The sequence below is a fragment of the Montipora foliosa genome, chromosome 9 (genome assembly GCF_036669935.1).
Source record: "Montipora foliosa isolate CH-2021 chromosome 9, ASM3666993v2, whole genome shotgun sequence".
In the NCBI taxonomy this organism is placed as follows: Eukaryota; Metazoa; Cnidaria; class Anthozoa; order Scleractinia; family Acroporidae; genus Montipora; species Montipora foliosa.
Genome location: NC_090877.1, coordinates 45,761,076 through 45,778,575, shown reverse-complemented (window position 1 = coordinate 45,778,575; position 17,500 = coordinate 45,761,076). Strand labels below are relative to the sequence as shown.

The window sequence follows — 17,500 nt, the reverse complement described above, 5'->3', positions numbered from 1 at the left end:
TACTGAAAGAATGTGATAAAATATGGTAGTTACAACAAATTGGAATTCAAATACTAAGAGTAACGGAAAAATAACGGAAGTGACTGTAAATAATAAACTGAAATCAAATACGTTTCTTCGTGGATATTAAGACCGTTGGGATCAATTATCCTGCCTTTTGAAATTAAAAAACGTTTCCCTGGCCTTACGGATCGAGTCTCTGTTGGAAAATATTTTTTCGATAGGAATTAATTGCATGTCCTTAGCAATGTTGTGGGGAGAGGAGAAGAAATGTTCTGCGACTGTACTAGGTTTGGATTTGGTGTTAGCGTTATCTAAAGTGCGGCGGTGTTCATTGAAACGGTCTTTTAAACTTCGTTTAGTTTCTCCTATGTAATGTAGATGTAATATGTTACATTGAATCAGGTAGATAAGGTTTTTAGTTTCCCAAATTATGTGGGAATTCATGGAGCGTGTTTCGCCAGTAGAGAAGAATGTGTAGTTGGTTAGTCTGTGGAAAATGTGAGGACAGGTAGTGCAGTTTTTGCCACAGCGAAAAGAACCGGAAGGAAGTGCGGAATTAGAATGAGTTACACTAGGGGACAGTTTAGCTAATACCAGCAGATCTCGAAGGTTAGGGGATCGTCTGAAAGCCACAACTGGTAGATGTAGGAAAGCAGTTTTGCAGCAGTCAGAGGAAAGAAGTAGATTGTAGTGTTTTTTTATATATTACGTTGAAGATGGAAGGAAGTGATGGATTATCGTTCCCTATGAAAGGTAAGCGTTCAGGTTTGTTTATCTGTTTAGGTTGTAGGGTATGTATGCGGGAAATATCAGTGGAGCGTTGTATTTGTTTAGTAACAAAGTCGCGTTTGTAACCTCGTTTCATAAGGTATACTTATGTCGTTAGTTGTGCGAATCTTGAACGTTTCGTCGGTAGAACAAATTCGTCGTAGGCGGAGTGTTAGGCTGAAAGGGATGGCTTTTTTGTGTGTAGAGGATGACAAAAAGAATAAAATAAAAGTTGGTGTTTGTCCGTAGGTTTTGTGTATAGGTCTGTATTTATGCTTCCGTCCCTAGTAAGTGAGACGTTAATGTTAAGAAAAGGAACATTGGTCGGAGAGTATGAGCTGTTGATTTTTATGGTAGGATTAATGCTATTGAGATAGTCGATGAAAATTCTTTGGTTCTCGGGACTTTCAGTCCAGATCATAAAAATGTCATCGATGTATCTCAACCAAGTATGGGGTTGAAATGAGGAAAAGGTTAGCAAAAGAGTGGGCCATTTTAGTGCCCATAGCTGTGCGGTCTATTAAAAGGTGAGAATCACGCGGATGAGGTCACAAATAGTGCCAGTAGGGATGATGGTGTTGTGAGGATCTGTGGGTAAAAAATTATCACAAGCATTAATATACCTTCATTATGTGGAATATTGGTGTATAAAGATGAGACGTCAAGTGTTACTAATAATGAATTAGAGGGTAATTTGCCAATGGTAAGGAGTTTATTGAGAAAATCATTAGTGTGTTTAACATAAGATGGTAGCTTGTGGACAAGAGGTTGAAGATGGTGGTCAACAAAATGGAATATGCGTTCAGTGGGATGACTATTGGATGAAACAATGGGGCGTACTGGGTTACCGGGCTTGTGTACTTTGGGAAGGATGTAAAAACGTCCTGGTTTTACGTTAGGTTGTATGAGGTATTGTTTTGTCTTCTCGTCAATGAGGTCGTCAGTGTACATTCTGTTTACGTATATGATTCAATGTAACAGATGCCATCTACAGTACATAGGAGAAACTTAACGACGTTTAAAAGACCGTTTTAATGAACACCGCCGCACTTTAGATAACGCTAACACCAAATCCAAACCTAGTACAGTCGCAGAACATTTCTTCTCCTCTCCCCACAACATTTCTAAGGACATGCAATTAATTCCTATCGAAAAAATATTTTCCAACAGAGACTCGATCCGTAAGGCCAGGGAAACGTTTTTTAATTTCAAAAGGCAGGATAATTGATCCCAACGGTCTTAATATCCACGAAGAAACGTATTTGATTTCAGTTTATTATTTACAGTCCCTTTCGTTATATTTCCGTTACTCTTAGTATTTGAATTCAAATTTGTTGTAACTACCATATTTTATCACATTCTTCCAGTATTACGTCAACATCCATTTACTACATATATATGTACATAGAAGCAATGTAAACTCTCCTTGCACCTGAAGAAGGCTGGTTTGGCCAGCTGAAATATAGTACACCACTAAAATCAAATCTACGTTGTATCGGCTCTTGCTCAAAATATTTAGCTTCTAGTGTTTGGCTTTCGCATTCAAGCACTACTCTCTTTCTGGTAATGAAGTTCTAAATCTAATAACATTTTGTTCCAAAGTTAATAAATTCTTAAGAGTGACATTAGGCCTTAAAAGTATTGACGTCATGCTAACGTCATTAAAAACTGGATGGAATGCGCATGGAACGTGAACGATGGCAAAGATTATGACCTGATTATGATTAGAATCAAATTGCTTTTTTGATAGCATGGAAGACAAGTCTATATCGTTGGTAAACAGTCGCTCAAGAAAGTTCAGTTTTAATGTGCAAAACACATGTGCACGTCATTTCCTGGAAGAGGACATTTCTCGTGAAGTAAACAGATGTGTTAATCTGCTTAGGAGAATTAAATTTCTTCATTTGAATAAATAATTTTGGATAGATCAAGCAATTGAGTATTTGCCACAGAGAGAAAAGGAAAACTATTCGAAGTAAAACCTTTGATTCCGACCTTTCTTCAAATTTAGAGGGATTTGTTGTGGCTAAAACTTACACTTCAGGGTTTGTTTGGTGATCCCTTATTTTTATCTTTTCTGGAATTTCATTTTTTCCAAATGCTTTGCATAACGATATTAGCGCAACTAATAATCATAATAAAATGATAATAGAAATAATAGTATAGTGATTTATTACCGATTTCTGGGAGCTGAAATTATCTCTACTTTTATGGCCGCTCACACATTTAATATAAGACGATTTTTATTACACAGGATTGCGTGTTCACCAAGAACTTCTCTGATACAGCTCTTCATGTGGCCTGGACTGGTACTTTGCGAGTTTATGGCTGCACTAGTTGCTGTAAACGCTGGTACTTCACTTTCAACGGTGCTGAATGCTCGGCTCCCCTCCCTATTGATGGTGTTGTGTACTTACGCTTGGCGGGTCAAGAACCTCTCCGCGTCCGCCATATTGAAGGGCACTGCAACAACATTCACAAGGGAAAGGTGCGAGTGGGATTCTGGGTCGGCAATTGTCCTAGCTATGGAAATGCTGATGCCGAGACAGGTTGGAATGCAGTGTCCCGAATCTTTGTTGAGGAAGTTCCTAAACCTCAAGCTTAGATATCAACATAAAAGCTTCATGATCAGTCCGGCAAAAGCTCTTTAAAGGGACATAAATCATTTAAATGTATAGTTAAATAAGTATACATTAATATCATCGTGGATAACGGCCACCTTCGTATATTAGGGCTGCTTTTGATTGGAATAAAATTCTGCTGAATAAAAAGCCGGATTACAAATTAAAGTTTCCTCTGAGTATGATTCTTGTTCTCTTGACTTTCAGTGTATGTTTTTCTTCATATTGATTTTTTCACAATGTGTAGTCAGGAGAGCTTTTCCCACTCTTCTCAAAGTCAAAGTTTGGAGATTCGTCAAAAAATGTGATATCTACCACAAAGGCCATTTTTGTCACTTCATGCAGAACAGCAAAATCGCCAAGTCTTCAGGCTGGTTTTCAAAAGGGATGGAGTCGGAGTCGGAGTCGTAATCAGAAGCGCAGAGCGATACGATCTAGTGAAAATCAAATTGTCGGAGTCGGAAGCAGAATACCGATTCCCCTTATTACCCCGTCGCTTACGATCCAGTGAAAACTGCATTTTCGGAGTTGCAAGTAGAAGCGGAAGAATAAACCAATCACGATGCTCGATTCCAGTCATTGTGATTGGTTGGTTCTTCCACTTTTGCTTCCGACTCCAACAATCTAGTTTACACTGGAGCATAAGCGACACGGAGTCAACCGGTGTCGGAAGAAAATGGAAACGTTCTGATTCTTCTGACTATGATTCCGTCGAGCTTAAAATCCGACTCCGTCGCTAGTGAAAACCAGCCTTTAAGTATCACCACGTCATTAGAACTGATAAATCAGGTGTTTTTTTTTCTAAAAATAGCCGCTCAGTATGACCACAAGCTAAAAGTAGATCCCTTGAAAAATTATCATTGAAAGATACCATATAAGGCGGATATATTTTCTCACCTCATCCTCTCTTGGTGTAGTAAAATCGACTTTTGACCTCCATTATATTTGTTGCAGGAGGATAAAATTGAAGGAATCAAAAACTGGCAGGGAGTTGAGTTGACTAACAAAGCGATTAATGCGGAGCTTGTTTAACACTACAGCTGAACACGAAATGTTAATAGACATGGCAACCAAAAATTTTATTATCAGCTGAATGTTTCGGTTATTAATTTGTCAGCTTTTCAGTTCTTTGTTAGCAAACGTACCAGGAATTTCTCTGCGCTATCGGTTAAAAACAGAAATATTGAGTTGATTCAAAGTTGACCATAAACACACCCATAGTTTGCGTTTTCCCTCCTCCCACCCCAGAAATGATTTAAGGCACTTTTTAATAATGAAGAGGAATTGAAAATCCGGAAATCAGACTGTGGCATAGAAAACCGATGTCAATAACGAGAAACTTTAAGATATGTCTAGAAATGCACATAATTTGATGCAAGCGTCACGAAGTGTCCCCTTACTCTTCTTCTCAACTTCAACATCAGCCGTGTCTGGAATGACATATACTTTATTTACCGGAATGGAGGTCCGTCCTTAGGGGAAAAAAACCTTGCCCGAGGTCTCGAGAACGGTAAATAACGGGATCCCGTTAAAGCCACCTAGATTTTTCAGGTATTTATAGGAGACAAATGAAATGAATATATAGTGTCTCATTCGTCTATAAGAGACAATTGCCTGAGTTGGACAAACCATAGGCAGTTATCCACTTCAAAGCGTTTTCTGACCGAGCGGGGAATGGATTCCAAGAAACACGCAAGCAAATTACCCGCGCGAAAAAAAAAAGGCTTGCTATGTGGAGTGCAGGGATGGCGCGGTGGTGAGAGCACTTGTCTCCCAACGATGAGACCCGGGTTTGACTCCTAGCCTCGGCGTCATATGTGGGTTGAGTTTGTTGGTTCACAACTCTTCACCAAGAGGTTTGTCTCCGGATAATCCGGTTTTCCCCTTGCCTCAAAAACCAACATTTGACTTGATTTGCGTTTATTGTCAATTTCAGTTTACAGTGTCTTCAATTAGTGGTCCAGCGCTAGAACGACTAGGCAGAAAGTTCCTTTCCTTTTCTTTTAGCTAAAATGGCGAAAACCGGAAAGTAGGTGACGTTCCCTGACTTTTGATATACAATCAAGATTCGTCATTTTGCATTCTCAAAAGAAAATTCAAAGAAAATTATCCGGTGGAACTCTTATCTTAACATTTTTCTTACATCTTTTCAATAAGTAGCTTAAGTTGTATCAGATATTTTTTCCATATATTACTTATTACGCTAATGAATTTGAAATTGTAATCAAATTGGTTTTAGAGATATTTATTGAAAAGTGAGTTTTAAAGGATCTTAATGCAGTGCCATACAGTTGCCATGGCAACAACCAAGGCCTTGAAGACACCCTTCATTACTCTACAATAGTTTAATGTACAGATATTAAACTGTGACGTTGCCTTTCTGATAGGATTTAATCTTTTAACGTTGTGCACCCACTGCTAATTGCAGAAACCGTTTCGATGCTCCATGATGACAACATTTTTGGGGGGGGAAGCTTTTGAAGGAACAAAATGATTGGGAAGAAGGTAGAGTAAAAGTGATAGTGAAATATGCCATGATAAATTGATCAAATTAAATGTTATCGGACTCTATAATCGGAATTTAGAGCGTCTATTTTTGCATCGAGCTTGGACTTTAAAATGCTACAAATCGCCACCATCTGTACTTTTGCCAAAACAAGTTCTCCTTGAATTTGTGTTGTCTCACTTCTGATATTTTGTGAGCACTAAATGATCTTTGATGGGCCGGAGAGCTCATTTGAGGACAGCGGAAAATCTTAGGGATCCTCCTGCAAGGAAAAAAACAACGGCTCCAAATAGAGGTTTAGCGGTCGTGAATACAGGAAAAAATTACTAGCAAGCGTTGCTTCAGTCTTTGATCATGATTTTCTGTCATTGAACATGAAGGGGTTCACGAGTTGTCACACAGAGAGGAGTTGCACACAAAATGTTCAGTGATCGATTGGCGTAGAGTGGAAATTTATCTATTTATTTATTTCGGATGCAAACGCTTTCATTGAAAAAAGCTCAAACAATTTTGATTGTAACTGAATAATTACGTTGTGTGGTGTTAAGTCAGTGGAGTTTCCTTTTAAACTAATGGCAGTCGTTAGTCAGTTATTAATAAAAATTGAGTTGATTCTAAGTTGACCGCTAATATATAAACACACCCATAGTTTGCTTTTTCCCTCCTTCTAGTCCAGAAATGGTTCAAGGCACTTTCTTTAATGATGAACGGGAATTGAAATTCCGTGGCGCAGAAAACTGTGCGATATCGATGACGAGAAACTTTTGGCGACTGTAATTCTAAAGAACTGTCCAAAACATATTTGGTTTATAAATTCTTACCATGGAAGTCGATTTTTATAGAGCCTTAGAAGTTGGAAAAAGCAGCTGTTGAACTTCGGGAAAGGGCCGGTTTGATACTGGGTTGACCGTTACAAACTATTCTTTCGTAATGGGTTTAAACCCAGGAGTTATATCATAATTAAGTGAAGTACGATCGTTCGGGTGAGTGTAGTCCTTACTTTAGGGTGACAATGACTAAAACAGTCCCTCTCAGGACGACATTCACTCGGATGATCGTACTTCACTTAATTGTGAAACAATTATTTCAAAGGGATCGCTCATTGAGAATTGCGATGAAAGTAGGTTGTGAAGTCAAGCCGGTATCGAACACATTCTTCATCCTCGCTTCATCGTGGACAAACTGCAGGCAGTTTTCTGACCGTACAGGGAATGGGTCCAAAAATTACCCGCAAGAAAACAACGCCATCTCTTCTCCAAATTAACAATTATCGTTAATTCGTAATACGCTTTGAATTTACTATTATCGTCAATTTAGGACACTGTACCCCAGGACTTATGGTAGCAGAGAAAAGAAGGAAAATAAAATCATATCAGGGGATTGGATTGGAACCCGGAGTTTCAACTCTATGGGAACTTCTTCCTTCCGCTTTACCACTGAAGATCAAGACACTGCGCTCTTTAAAAAAAGGTTTTTATTTATGCTTCATGTTCCATACAGTGTGATGGATATTGCTGGCAAAGCATTTCTCTGGGCGAGCTCCGTTTGCTGGGACACAAATGATACCACATATGTTTGGGATATTTGGCCAAGCCCTGATGGGCTAGGCCGTTTATTTAAAATCAGCATGGTAACCTAGGAAATACCCAAATATAGAAGACACGATCCCAGCAAAGGTGAGGGGACACACGCCACCCACAAGAAAGTAAAAATAGGGAGGGTTGGGACTGAGAAAAATTGATTTGACTCTGTTGAATCAGCCTCCTCCAAGCTTGCACAAATGGTGAATGATCTAGAGAAAATCCCGGATGACAGAAATACCCAAACTGCAACATGGGAAATAACTAAGTAAACTAAGCATGTCACACTCGGCATAAATCCATTTATTTCCTCTGGGCAATAAATTTCTTAACTCTCCCATTAAATATCATTGCTAAAGGGTAATTAGGCCTAAGCTATATTAATAAGGCGTAAGCGCAAGCTTTGATTTTAAGATGTATAGCTTTCTCGTGAAATTTGGTAACAGACCTTTTGCAGTGTTTAATATTGTTTGTTGCCGAGTGATAATACAGCATTATCAAATAGTGTTGAAAATAGTGCTTGCGGTGTGGTGGTCGAGTGGTTACTGAGGTGACGGATCAATCAACATTTCCAAGTTCAAGGTCCTACGTATATGTCCATATTTAAAAAGTAAATCATCTTTTCCCCATAATCCATAACCAGCTTGCAATCTTTCAAATTAATGATAATTCGCTATTTTCGCAAATCCCATAATACAGTTCATTTTGGGGGGTTATTTGAATTCAAACAATGGATATCCAGTTCACTAAAGCATGATACAGTCCCAAGAGTAATTAGCTTGATTGGAAATAACGCAAACTGCGGTGACAAACATGAGGTTAAACAAGCGCATTACTGAAAAGTTTTTTATTGACTTAACGTTTCGAATCATCTCAACATACATCTTCAGAAGTAACCGTCAGCTAAATTTTTTTGAAATGTATAACAGTAACTTTAGTAGCTTATGAGGGAATATTGATAGCAACAAAAGGAGGTAATTTAACACTTTACAAAGATATACAAGAAACAATGAAAACAAAAGAGAAAATATATACACTGTAAATGCATAAACCTAATACACATGTAAAACTTAAAGATACAGCTTTTTGCTGCTGATGTATTCTTTTAAGGATGGCTGAAGATCACGAATAAAAAGAATTTCTTTTATGGTACAATGTCGGTCAGACCTCTCGGTGGCTAGAATTCCAAAGTGGTCCCATTTTAAGTTGTGACTAGTTGAGATTACGTAATCAGCAATTAAGTAGCTTAAGAAACGACAACGGCGACGGCAACGAGAACGTCACAAATTTGCATATTTAGTGGGCAAAAACAATAGCTTTGCACGCCCTGCACGTGCGTGTTTCACTTTTGTCCATTTCTTTGCCGCTGTCTGCAAAACAAAAACGTGAAATAGCCAAATTTGAGGTTTTATCAAGAACGTCAGCACTTGAGGATAAATTTTCGTTTTTGAGGAACTACCACACTCTTGCCACAAGTAGTCACGAAGCGATTAAAATAACGCGAATTTATATTTTGAGATCACGTTCTCGTTGCCGTTGCTGTTGTTGTTGCTTAAGCTCCCTTTTGTTACTTAGCAACGCCTTGAAGTGTTCAGATTTTCCGTCATGTAGCCTACGCCTTGTTTTACCAATGTAATTCATTACAATCCCAGCAACTAGCTTTATAGATAACTTTGGACATAAGAGATCGAGCTAATCTGTCCTTATAGGGGAAAAAACGAATTGATGTTACGGGTACTATTAAAAAATGAAATAATTACTAATACAACATTTAAGCTGCGTAGCGATAACATTACTGGTGCGTGTTAACTGACGAGACGATGAAACGAAAAGGGCAACCCTGCTTGTAAACCTCGGGAAAGCCGTAGAGTACGCCATGAGTATGGAGTAAGATATATATGCTGGTAAGTGGTGTCGTTTATGATCTTTCCCTTGTTCAGTTTCCAAAGATATGCAATCAAATTAGGGAGGTGCCAGCTATTGTTATTGCGCATACGTTCTGCGCATCCCGAGACTCTCGGATTTCCTATGGGTGGTGTTTATTAATACAGGGATATTTTTACGCGGTTCAAACTATGCGGAAAAAGCAGAACTTAGCAAGTACTCTCGGTATCCATCGAAAAAGAAAATTGGGGGTAATTAACTTTCAATTTGGAATAGAACAGCTGATGGCCACATCTGCTGTGCTTTTGTTTGAGATGCTAACTTTCTCGTATCTAATGTAATAGTCAGTCACTGCAAAGACATAGTCTCCTGATGGCACTGAACCCATGAAATCAATTGAAATGTCTTGCCAAGGTCTTTGAGGCAATTCAGTCACTCAGGTGAAGAGGTTCGGGATTGCTCGGTCCACTCACAACTTGACACCCATGGCATGTTCTGCAAAATGCTTCAGCTTCTTTATCACAACCTGGCCACCAGACCTTTATCGGCAAGCGTTGCTTCATTTTTACCATCTCTTGGAGTCCTTCATGGGCTAATTCAATTGCTTTTACACGTAGCCTCTTAGGTTCATTAACTCTGGTTCCTCGAAGTACAATGTTCCCAAAAAGACAAAGCTCTTCTCGGATTGGTTTGTTCTGTGCACAGATGGGAGTCTCCCAATTTCCCATCTTAATTAATGATTTGTCTTACATCTTTCAATTCTTTATTTACTGCAGACTCTCCTTCTATTTCTTCTGTAGTCATCGCTCGTGGCACTGCTGTATTGTTTACGAATCTGATGTATTCTTCTGCTACATTCCTAGGCTGTGGTTTTTCAGTCTTCGTGAGGCGTGTCAACGTATCTTCATTGTTCATTTACCCTGGCAAATACTTCACAGAGAATGAATATGGTTGTAACTGCAACAACCGTCGCTCAATTCTCGCTGAAGGCCTAGACCGCGCTGAGTAAATGAACTCCACAGGTTTGTGGTCCGTCCACAATATCCAACCCATAAAGATACACATGAAACTTCTGACAGGTCCATACATAACCTCACATGATTTGGCTTAGGTACAACCCCAAAATCCCACGGAGTTAAGCCATCAACCTTCTCAATGATGTCTACCTTTAATCATGCGTCACGTTTTCTCTCGATCTTTTCCTTTAAGCTAAATGCAGGCCGCCTCAAAGGTTGTGCAACCGGCTGGATCTGCTGATCGATATGAAGTTTCAGTTGAAAGTCCTTGAAATTTCCTATTCCTGTAAATATATGCTTGTATCTTGTGGCTATCTCACTGTAATCTGCCACAAGATTCAACGGGCCTTGCAATTTTAGGACTCCCAGCTCAATGGCTGATTCGCTTCCTAGTAGTGGTTCTTTTTACCCTTTGGTAACGGTAAATTCAGCTGAAACACATTTGCTGCCTAATGTCAGATTTGCTATAAACGTTCCTATGACCTCAAGAGGTGTAACTGCACCATAAGCATGCAGCTTGTTTGCATCCTTTCGTGACACGCAATATGTTGCTTCTTCAATAGCTCCCACAATGCTGTACTAATGACATTTGCACCTGCTCCAGAATCAATGATCATTTTCACTGGGATACCCCTAATGCATACTGTGATCCTCCCTCCAATGACTGCAAAGACATAGTCGTCTTCTTCCTCCTGACAATCTTGAGCCTGCATGTACCGAACCCGGGATCTACTCGAAACTTTTGTAAATTTGATTTTGCTTAAATTTGAAAACTGCCCCGGCTGAGAACATTTGGAGCACGTTTTTTTCCCTGGCCGGACACTGGGGATCCTTGCTAAAATGACCACGCCTACCACAATGATAACACTCGACCCCTCCTTGCGGCGCATTATCTCGACCATTCCGTCCGGGCATTCTATCATTGACTCGATTTACTGATCCCCTTGGTAGACTCACACTCTAGGTCGACCTTTTGACTGCCTCATAATTCCGGGTAATTTCTTGTGAGTATTGAAGTGTGAGTGTCTGGCCGTTTTCCAGACGTTCCCGCCGTAACTCATTGGAACGACACTTTGAGATAATTTGATCCTGGATCTAAGCTTCCATTTGATCTCCACAATCGAACTGCCGTGCTTTCCGCCGCAGTCGTACTGCAAACTGGTCAATTGCTTCATCTTCCCCTTGCACCATTTCCCTGAATAAATGTGGCTCGTGTGGAGTGTTCACTTGAGTGATCATGCGACGAAGTGTGGAGTTAACGCATGATCGTCATTCTGATACTCCTTTGCACTCCCTGTATCACGCAGAACATTATAAATATCTTGTATATCTGGTCCAACGCAATGAAGAAGCAATGATCACCTTTGCACTTTGTTATCATATTTGTCGGGAATAATAATCAAACCTTTTCCCCCCACGTACAGTTCAAAACTATGAAGCCATCGCTTCCACTCAGTGCCCACACTACTCGGATCACTATTGGCATGAAATGTTCGAATTACCCAATATCCAAATCTCTCAAATACATTTTCTGTCACGAACGTTATTTACACCCTAAAAAGCATCCTCGTTGCCAGTTGTAGAATTCAGTGGACGTTTGAACTAAACTCATCGAATATCCGCACGCTCTCCATTTACCCTTCATGTCAACTATCCTAAATATCTTACATCATGTAAGTTACATGAAATATCCCACAGATCTAGGTACTGTATTAAAAACGATCTTAAAATGGCAAGAAAGCATTGACACTTGTTGATTGTTACTAATATAGTAACGTTTGAATTCATAGAGGGTTTTAGCTCCTGGACACACAATGTCTCTTTTATTTTACAACGATAACGTGTTTTTCCCGATGCAATATCAAAATTGTCCCATTTGATGTTGTGTCCAGTCGTTGTGATATGGTCGGCGATAGCTGAATGGTGATCTTTCACCGCTTGTGTTAAAGTGTTCAGTTTTTCTGTCATGTAATCTTCATTTAGTCTTTGCAATGTAGAAATAGTCTCAGTCCCAGAAGCTTGCTTTCTATATGACTTTTGACATTTGAGAGCGATTCACACAAGTGGTCTTTGTGAGGAAAAAGTGATTTTATCTTAAGTTACCATGGACGAAGAATGAGAGTTGTAGGCTTTTGACTTTTTTCATGACTTCATATTCTCTTTTTAGGACTTAAGACCCTAGCAAGTAATACGTCATCGTTGCATAAATTGCTACGTCTGAGTCAAAACAAAGTTGTATGAATTAATAGCTTTTCGCAATTTTTACGTTTACTTGTCAACTTCAAAACAAAATTCAAGTGTCACAATGAAATGTTGGCTTGTATTTAAAAACGTCAATTCCACACTGAGTTGGCGCGCTTTCTTTGTGGATTATCCTCGGTGGATGGGCAGCATTGACGAGAGAGTACAGCAATATTGGCGGGAATTGCACGTGTGCGAGTGTGTCGCCATGCCGCGAGAAGAATTGTGATAAGTACTCTTCGCCGCTCGTAAAATTTTCCGTCGCGGGTTTCACCATCTTTTCGTTACCACTAAATACGTCTAAAATAGAAAACAACGAAGGGTATTTCACATTCTTGGTTTTGATTCTCTTCGCCGAAAAGTAGCAATTACCTTCGGCAGGCGGAAATACGTCTGCTCACAAATGAGAATGAATAATATTCATGTTGGACATCTTAAAATGTTAAAATCCGATTGCGACAGGCTCGAAAAAACTATACGTCTTTCTGATTGAAACATCTTAGCGCTTTTTTTAATGAAAGTTAACTGAAAAGGAGACACCTACAAAACTGCTATTCACACAGTCTTTATCACTCTAAAACGAGTATAAATGGTCCTTCGACGTATCCAAAGAGGCACGAAATTCTAACCTGCTCGTGTTTATGAATAGTTTTTAGTTCCAATTGAAGTTCTTTAGTTTTCTCGTTTTTGTGCCCTTTTGGAGGCCTTGGGTGCAAATTTTGAAGGTTTCCCTGGCTGAAAATATGATCAAGAAAAGAACTGAAGATGCAAAACGCGAATGCGTCTTCAAATGGAAAACGAAATATTCATCATTGACAAGTTAAGGGACATTTTCAACCAGGTTGACTATGGCTTAAAACGTTACGATTCAAAGACCCAAATATTCATTGTTTATTACGAAATCTCCATCGATTACCTTCGCTAGAATTATGCAAGAAGTAGACGATGTACAACGACAAAGAACAAAAGGAATGGAAGAGATATCTGAAGTCGGCGATGAAGCTTCGCATCTCAGTTTGGTATCAGTGGAAGTTGTCTCGTGTCTAATAGATTTGGGAGATGTATTTCAGTCAGGTTCGTGTTTATGTTTACTTTTTTTTTTTCCAATTGTTACGGGAGTGCAGGGTTGGTGCTTTGATGAGAGAATTCGTTCTCGACCACTGTGACTCGGGTTCCATTCTCAGACTCACATGGGGGCTTAGTTTGTCCACTCATATTTTAATGCGGGTATTTCGGGGCTTTTCCCTTTCCATTTACCATCGTTTGAAGCAGTCTGCTTTGCAATTAATTTTATCACATTTCCCCAATTAAAAAAGCTTTAGTCCTCGGTCAGTTTAGCTGTAGACATTTTTTTTTAATACAAGGGCAAGGCTGTAGAATTTTGTATGGCTTCCCCCCAACATAGACCTTGTAAGTGTCGTAAAAGAAATTAACACTAGAAGAAAAAAGTCTTGCGTTCCAGTGGTTCACTGTGCAATTATGCGCATTTGAGTGACAAACATACAACACAATGCTTTACATAGCCTAACTTTTGAGAGTAAATATTTTTCCGAACTTTTGACTGACGGATAATGGGTTGTTAATTCGCTTTACCTTCTGCCTTAAAATTAAATTTCCAAATCACTGCAAAGTAAATACATATACGTACGTAGCAACATGAGATAAATGTATTCAACAAAAACCGCTTTTCTGCCAAAGACATATGTCATTTACTTAATTCATCAGTAAAGAAAGATAATCGATGCACAAAACCTGTAAAATCATCAGGCAAACAATGAAACTTAAGCAATTGACCGGCCACAAACCAACTTTGCAACCCGAGAGACAAGATCACGCCAATCATTGAAAAGAGCCGCAAGGTGAAAACACAGATCAATATAAGCGATTTCTAATAATCGAATCAAAGGGCTTTATCCTAGCATTACAGAGAGTATAAAACTATGCATATACTCATATAAGATCGAGTCACAGTTGGTTATCGGCTCAGATTATCGCGGTAGGAAGGTTTATCAACACACCATAAAATTAACAAATCCACTCTGCTGCCACATTTCATTTCTATGAAAGACAAATCCTTGAGTGTCGTCTCAAATCACGGAAACTTTATCCTGCGAGGATTTCTTATTGTAAATCATGTCAATTTCAAATTTTTGACGGAAACACTGATTCATTTTGAAAATCGCAATGACGTTATTGTAAGCATACTAGCGTACTGAATGCAAACTTTGAATCACCTCCTGCCTCTCCAAAGACAAGTGTGGCTCTTTTTATGATATTTTTGAGGCTGTAACTAGCACAATTTTCGATAGTCAGATTTCAAGAGAATAAACAAAATTAATATTTGAGGGGAAAGAGATTTGTGCTGATAAAATACAACCGGAACTTTATTTTACTTTAAAAATAGTTAATTTTGTCCTCTCTCTCAACAAAACAAATCGAGAAGGCAATAAAAAGTAGTGGGCGGTAAAAAAATGCGAAATTTTCCACAACAAAGGAGGTACTTTCTCAAAAAGTATACAAGAATCGTCGAAGCTAAAAGTCGGTAGTAAATAAAAATATATCCATCTCATTCATTAATTAAAATAGACGTTCTGATTTGAAAAAATGATTTTGTTCCGAAAAAGTCTTCAGATGGGATGAGAAGATTTAACTTGATTCCTTCTTTGCGTACTAAACTATAATGATGGTAATAATCGGTTCATTGTAGAAACTGAGCACAAGTCACTTATGCAAAATGGGGAGACTGTGGATCAAATCAAAGCGGATCATATGAACTCAGTATTATTTTTAAGCGGAAGAACAACCTCGTGCGATCATGAGTAGACGACTGAAACTTGAAACTCAACGCACACAAAAATAGTACTCAAGACATACGTATACTGGGGGAATGTGAGCGCTCTGTCTATAACACAAGGGTCGTATTTAATAATTACATCATCAGCTGCTCTGAATCCGAATTGATAGTAAAATGGGAAGGAAAGTGTTTATAGCTTTGACTTTACGTCATTTTTACCACTTGTATTCTATGTGTTGTCTATCGGAAAAGGGACCAACATAAAAAACATGATGTGAGAAAAACGTTCTAGATCTCCTGATCAGTTATCATTAATGCATTCACAAAACAGCGCAAAACAAGAAAAGCGTTCGAGTTGTGCCATCATGAGCAAATCTCAAGAGCAAAGATTTCAATATTCAAGTTTATCCCAAGTTCAGTTTTCCCATAAGAATTACTAAAAAACTGCGACGAAAAAGCCGGGCCATGGAAGGGGTGAGTGTTCCTCCAATCCCTCGGTCACAGAACATTTTGTGTGCAAGTCTTCATCTCCCTTTGGCAACTGGTGAATGCCCTACGTCAATTACAGAAAAAATAACTGTAGTGGGAGTTTCGCTGTTTATTAATTTCCCTGATTTTCAACTGCTAAACAACCCGTATCTGAGTCGTATATTTTTCGTATCATTATCAGCATCCTCAGGCTTTTCTTTCCTGTGTCTCGCTAAAAATTTTCCACTGATCTGTTCTCAAACCGTGCTCTCAACCATTACAGTATCGTCAAATGTTCACGAAATGTCAGAAGTGCAATTAGAACTAGTGTCACCGATTTTTCCAGAGCGCTTCAGTTATACCAAAGATATTAAATTAAACAATTAAATGAGATAAATTTCCTCTTAACTCGTATTAAAGTAGTGTTAAAGCAACATAAGAAAAGAACGTGCACCTCGTTTGGCACTTGAAGAACAAACAATTCCAACGGTAGTACCTTAAGATGACCGTGAATATATGAAAATTTCTTATTTCAAAACTTATACAGCGACACTAATCCGGCATTGTCGAATACTCTTTAAACAGTCCAACCTTATCGACAAGTCGGTTTTTTGTTAAAAGCAAACTTAATTAAACATGATGATAAAACGTTCTCTGGTTAAAATTCGACTGCCAGGACCTACAGCCTTCAATGGGTGAAAGCGAAATGAAAGGTGATATAAATTAAATTCGGAAAAAAATGTGTGAAGATTACAAAGCGACCATGAAATTTACAAATTTGAAAAGAATGTAGCTCTGTCCAGGACGGAGGACGCGGATTAGACTGTCCAAAAACAAGAGTATGAGAAACAGATAGACGGTGAGTGATCACAAGTTCTCAGTAGCACTAGTTAATGACCGCTAATTTGGTATCTCGTTTACTTAAATGCCTCGACTCGTTTGGCAACTGACGAGGTAAAGCGGCCAATATGGGAAGTAATTTATTAGATGCCACCCTTTTTGATCGGATATGGTCATTAAATTTATTGATTTCTCTGTAACATTTCAACCTCTTTCGGAGCAATGAAAGTGAAGGCATACGAATCTAGTACGAGCACTTCAAGGGTGTACTTATAAATTCAGTATGCTGTGCATTCAACAAGACGCTGAGATATAAATATTCGTTCAGTAGCGACCAAACTGTCGAGAATTTTCGTTGCCAAAAACATTGGAGATTCCCACCTGAAATGTTTTCTAAACGATTCGCAGGAGGGGAAATACAGTCCTTTTTGACATATCAGTCACTTATTGAAGACCTGGGTCAGTGATTTGCCAATTAAGCTCTCGGTAAGAGAAACTTAGTACGTTTCAGTAGGTTTATTTTTGCAATTTTTCGCACTAAAAGTTCAGCTAACAAATTCAAGGTAAGAAATTAATAGTTGGACGGGATGAGGATACTATCAATTTCTGAGAGCTAAAATAATCAAGTTGCCATTGGTTAAATCAAACTAAGGTTATTCGTGTATACCAGTTTCCCCACTTTTACCCATATAGTATGCGACTATGCCTCAATCGATGAGAATGCATGAAGAATCGAATACATATTTCAGTCGTACTAACCGAATTCGAGGTCTATATTG

General features: G+C 38.8%; 2 protein-coding genes across 3 annotated transcripts in view; both read left to right on the top strand.

Moving 5' to 3' along the window:
* The first annotated feature begins 719 nt into the window (after positions 1-719).
* On the top strand, positions 720-3,376 carry LOC137971884 (collagen triple helix repeat-containing protein 1-like). The gene is made up of 3 exons (XM_068818628.1): positions 720-756; positions 1,425-1,474; positions 3,026-3,376. The coding sequence occupies exons 1-3, from the start codon at positions 720-722 to the stop codon at positions 3,374-3,376; spliced, it is 438 nt and encodes a 145-aa protein (XP_068674729.1).
* A 9,290-nt stretch (positions 3,377-12,666) lies between these two features.
* Positions 12,667-17,500, top strand: part of LOC137970345 (collagen triple helix repeat-containing protein 1-like) — a 14,257-nt gene continuing 9,423 nt past the window's right edge. The window contains exons 1-2 of one of the 2 annotated variants that reach the window (XM_068816866.1): positions 12,667-12,851; positions 13,545-13,693. The gene's annotated coding sequence lies outside the window, so the exon portion shown is untranslated. Of the gene's footprint in view, positions 13,694-17,500 lie in introns of both variants that reach the window. The other variant, XM_068816865.1, reaches the window with a different exon arrangement.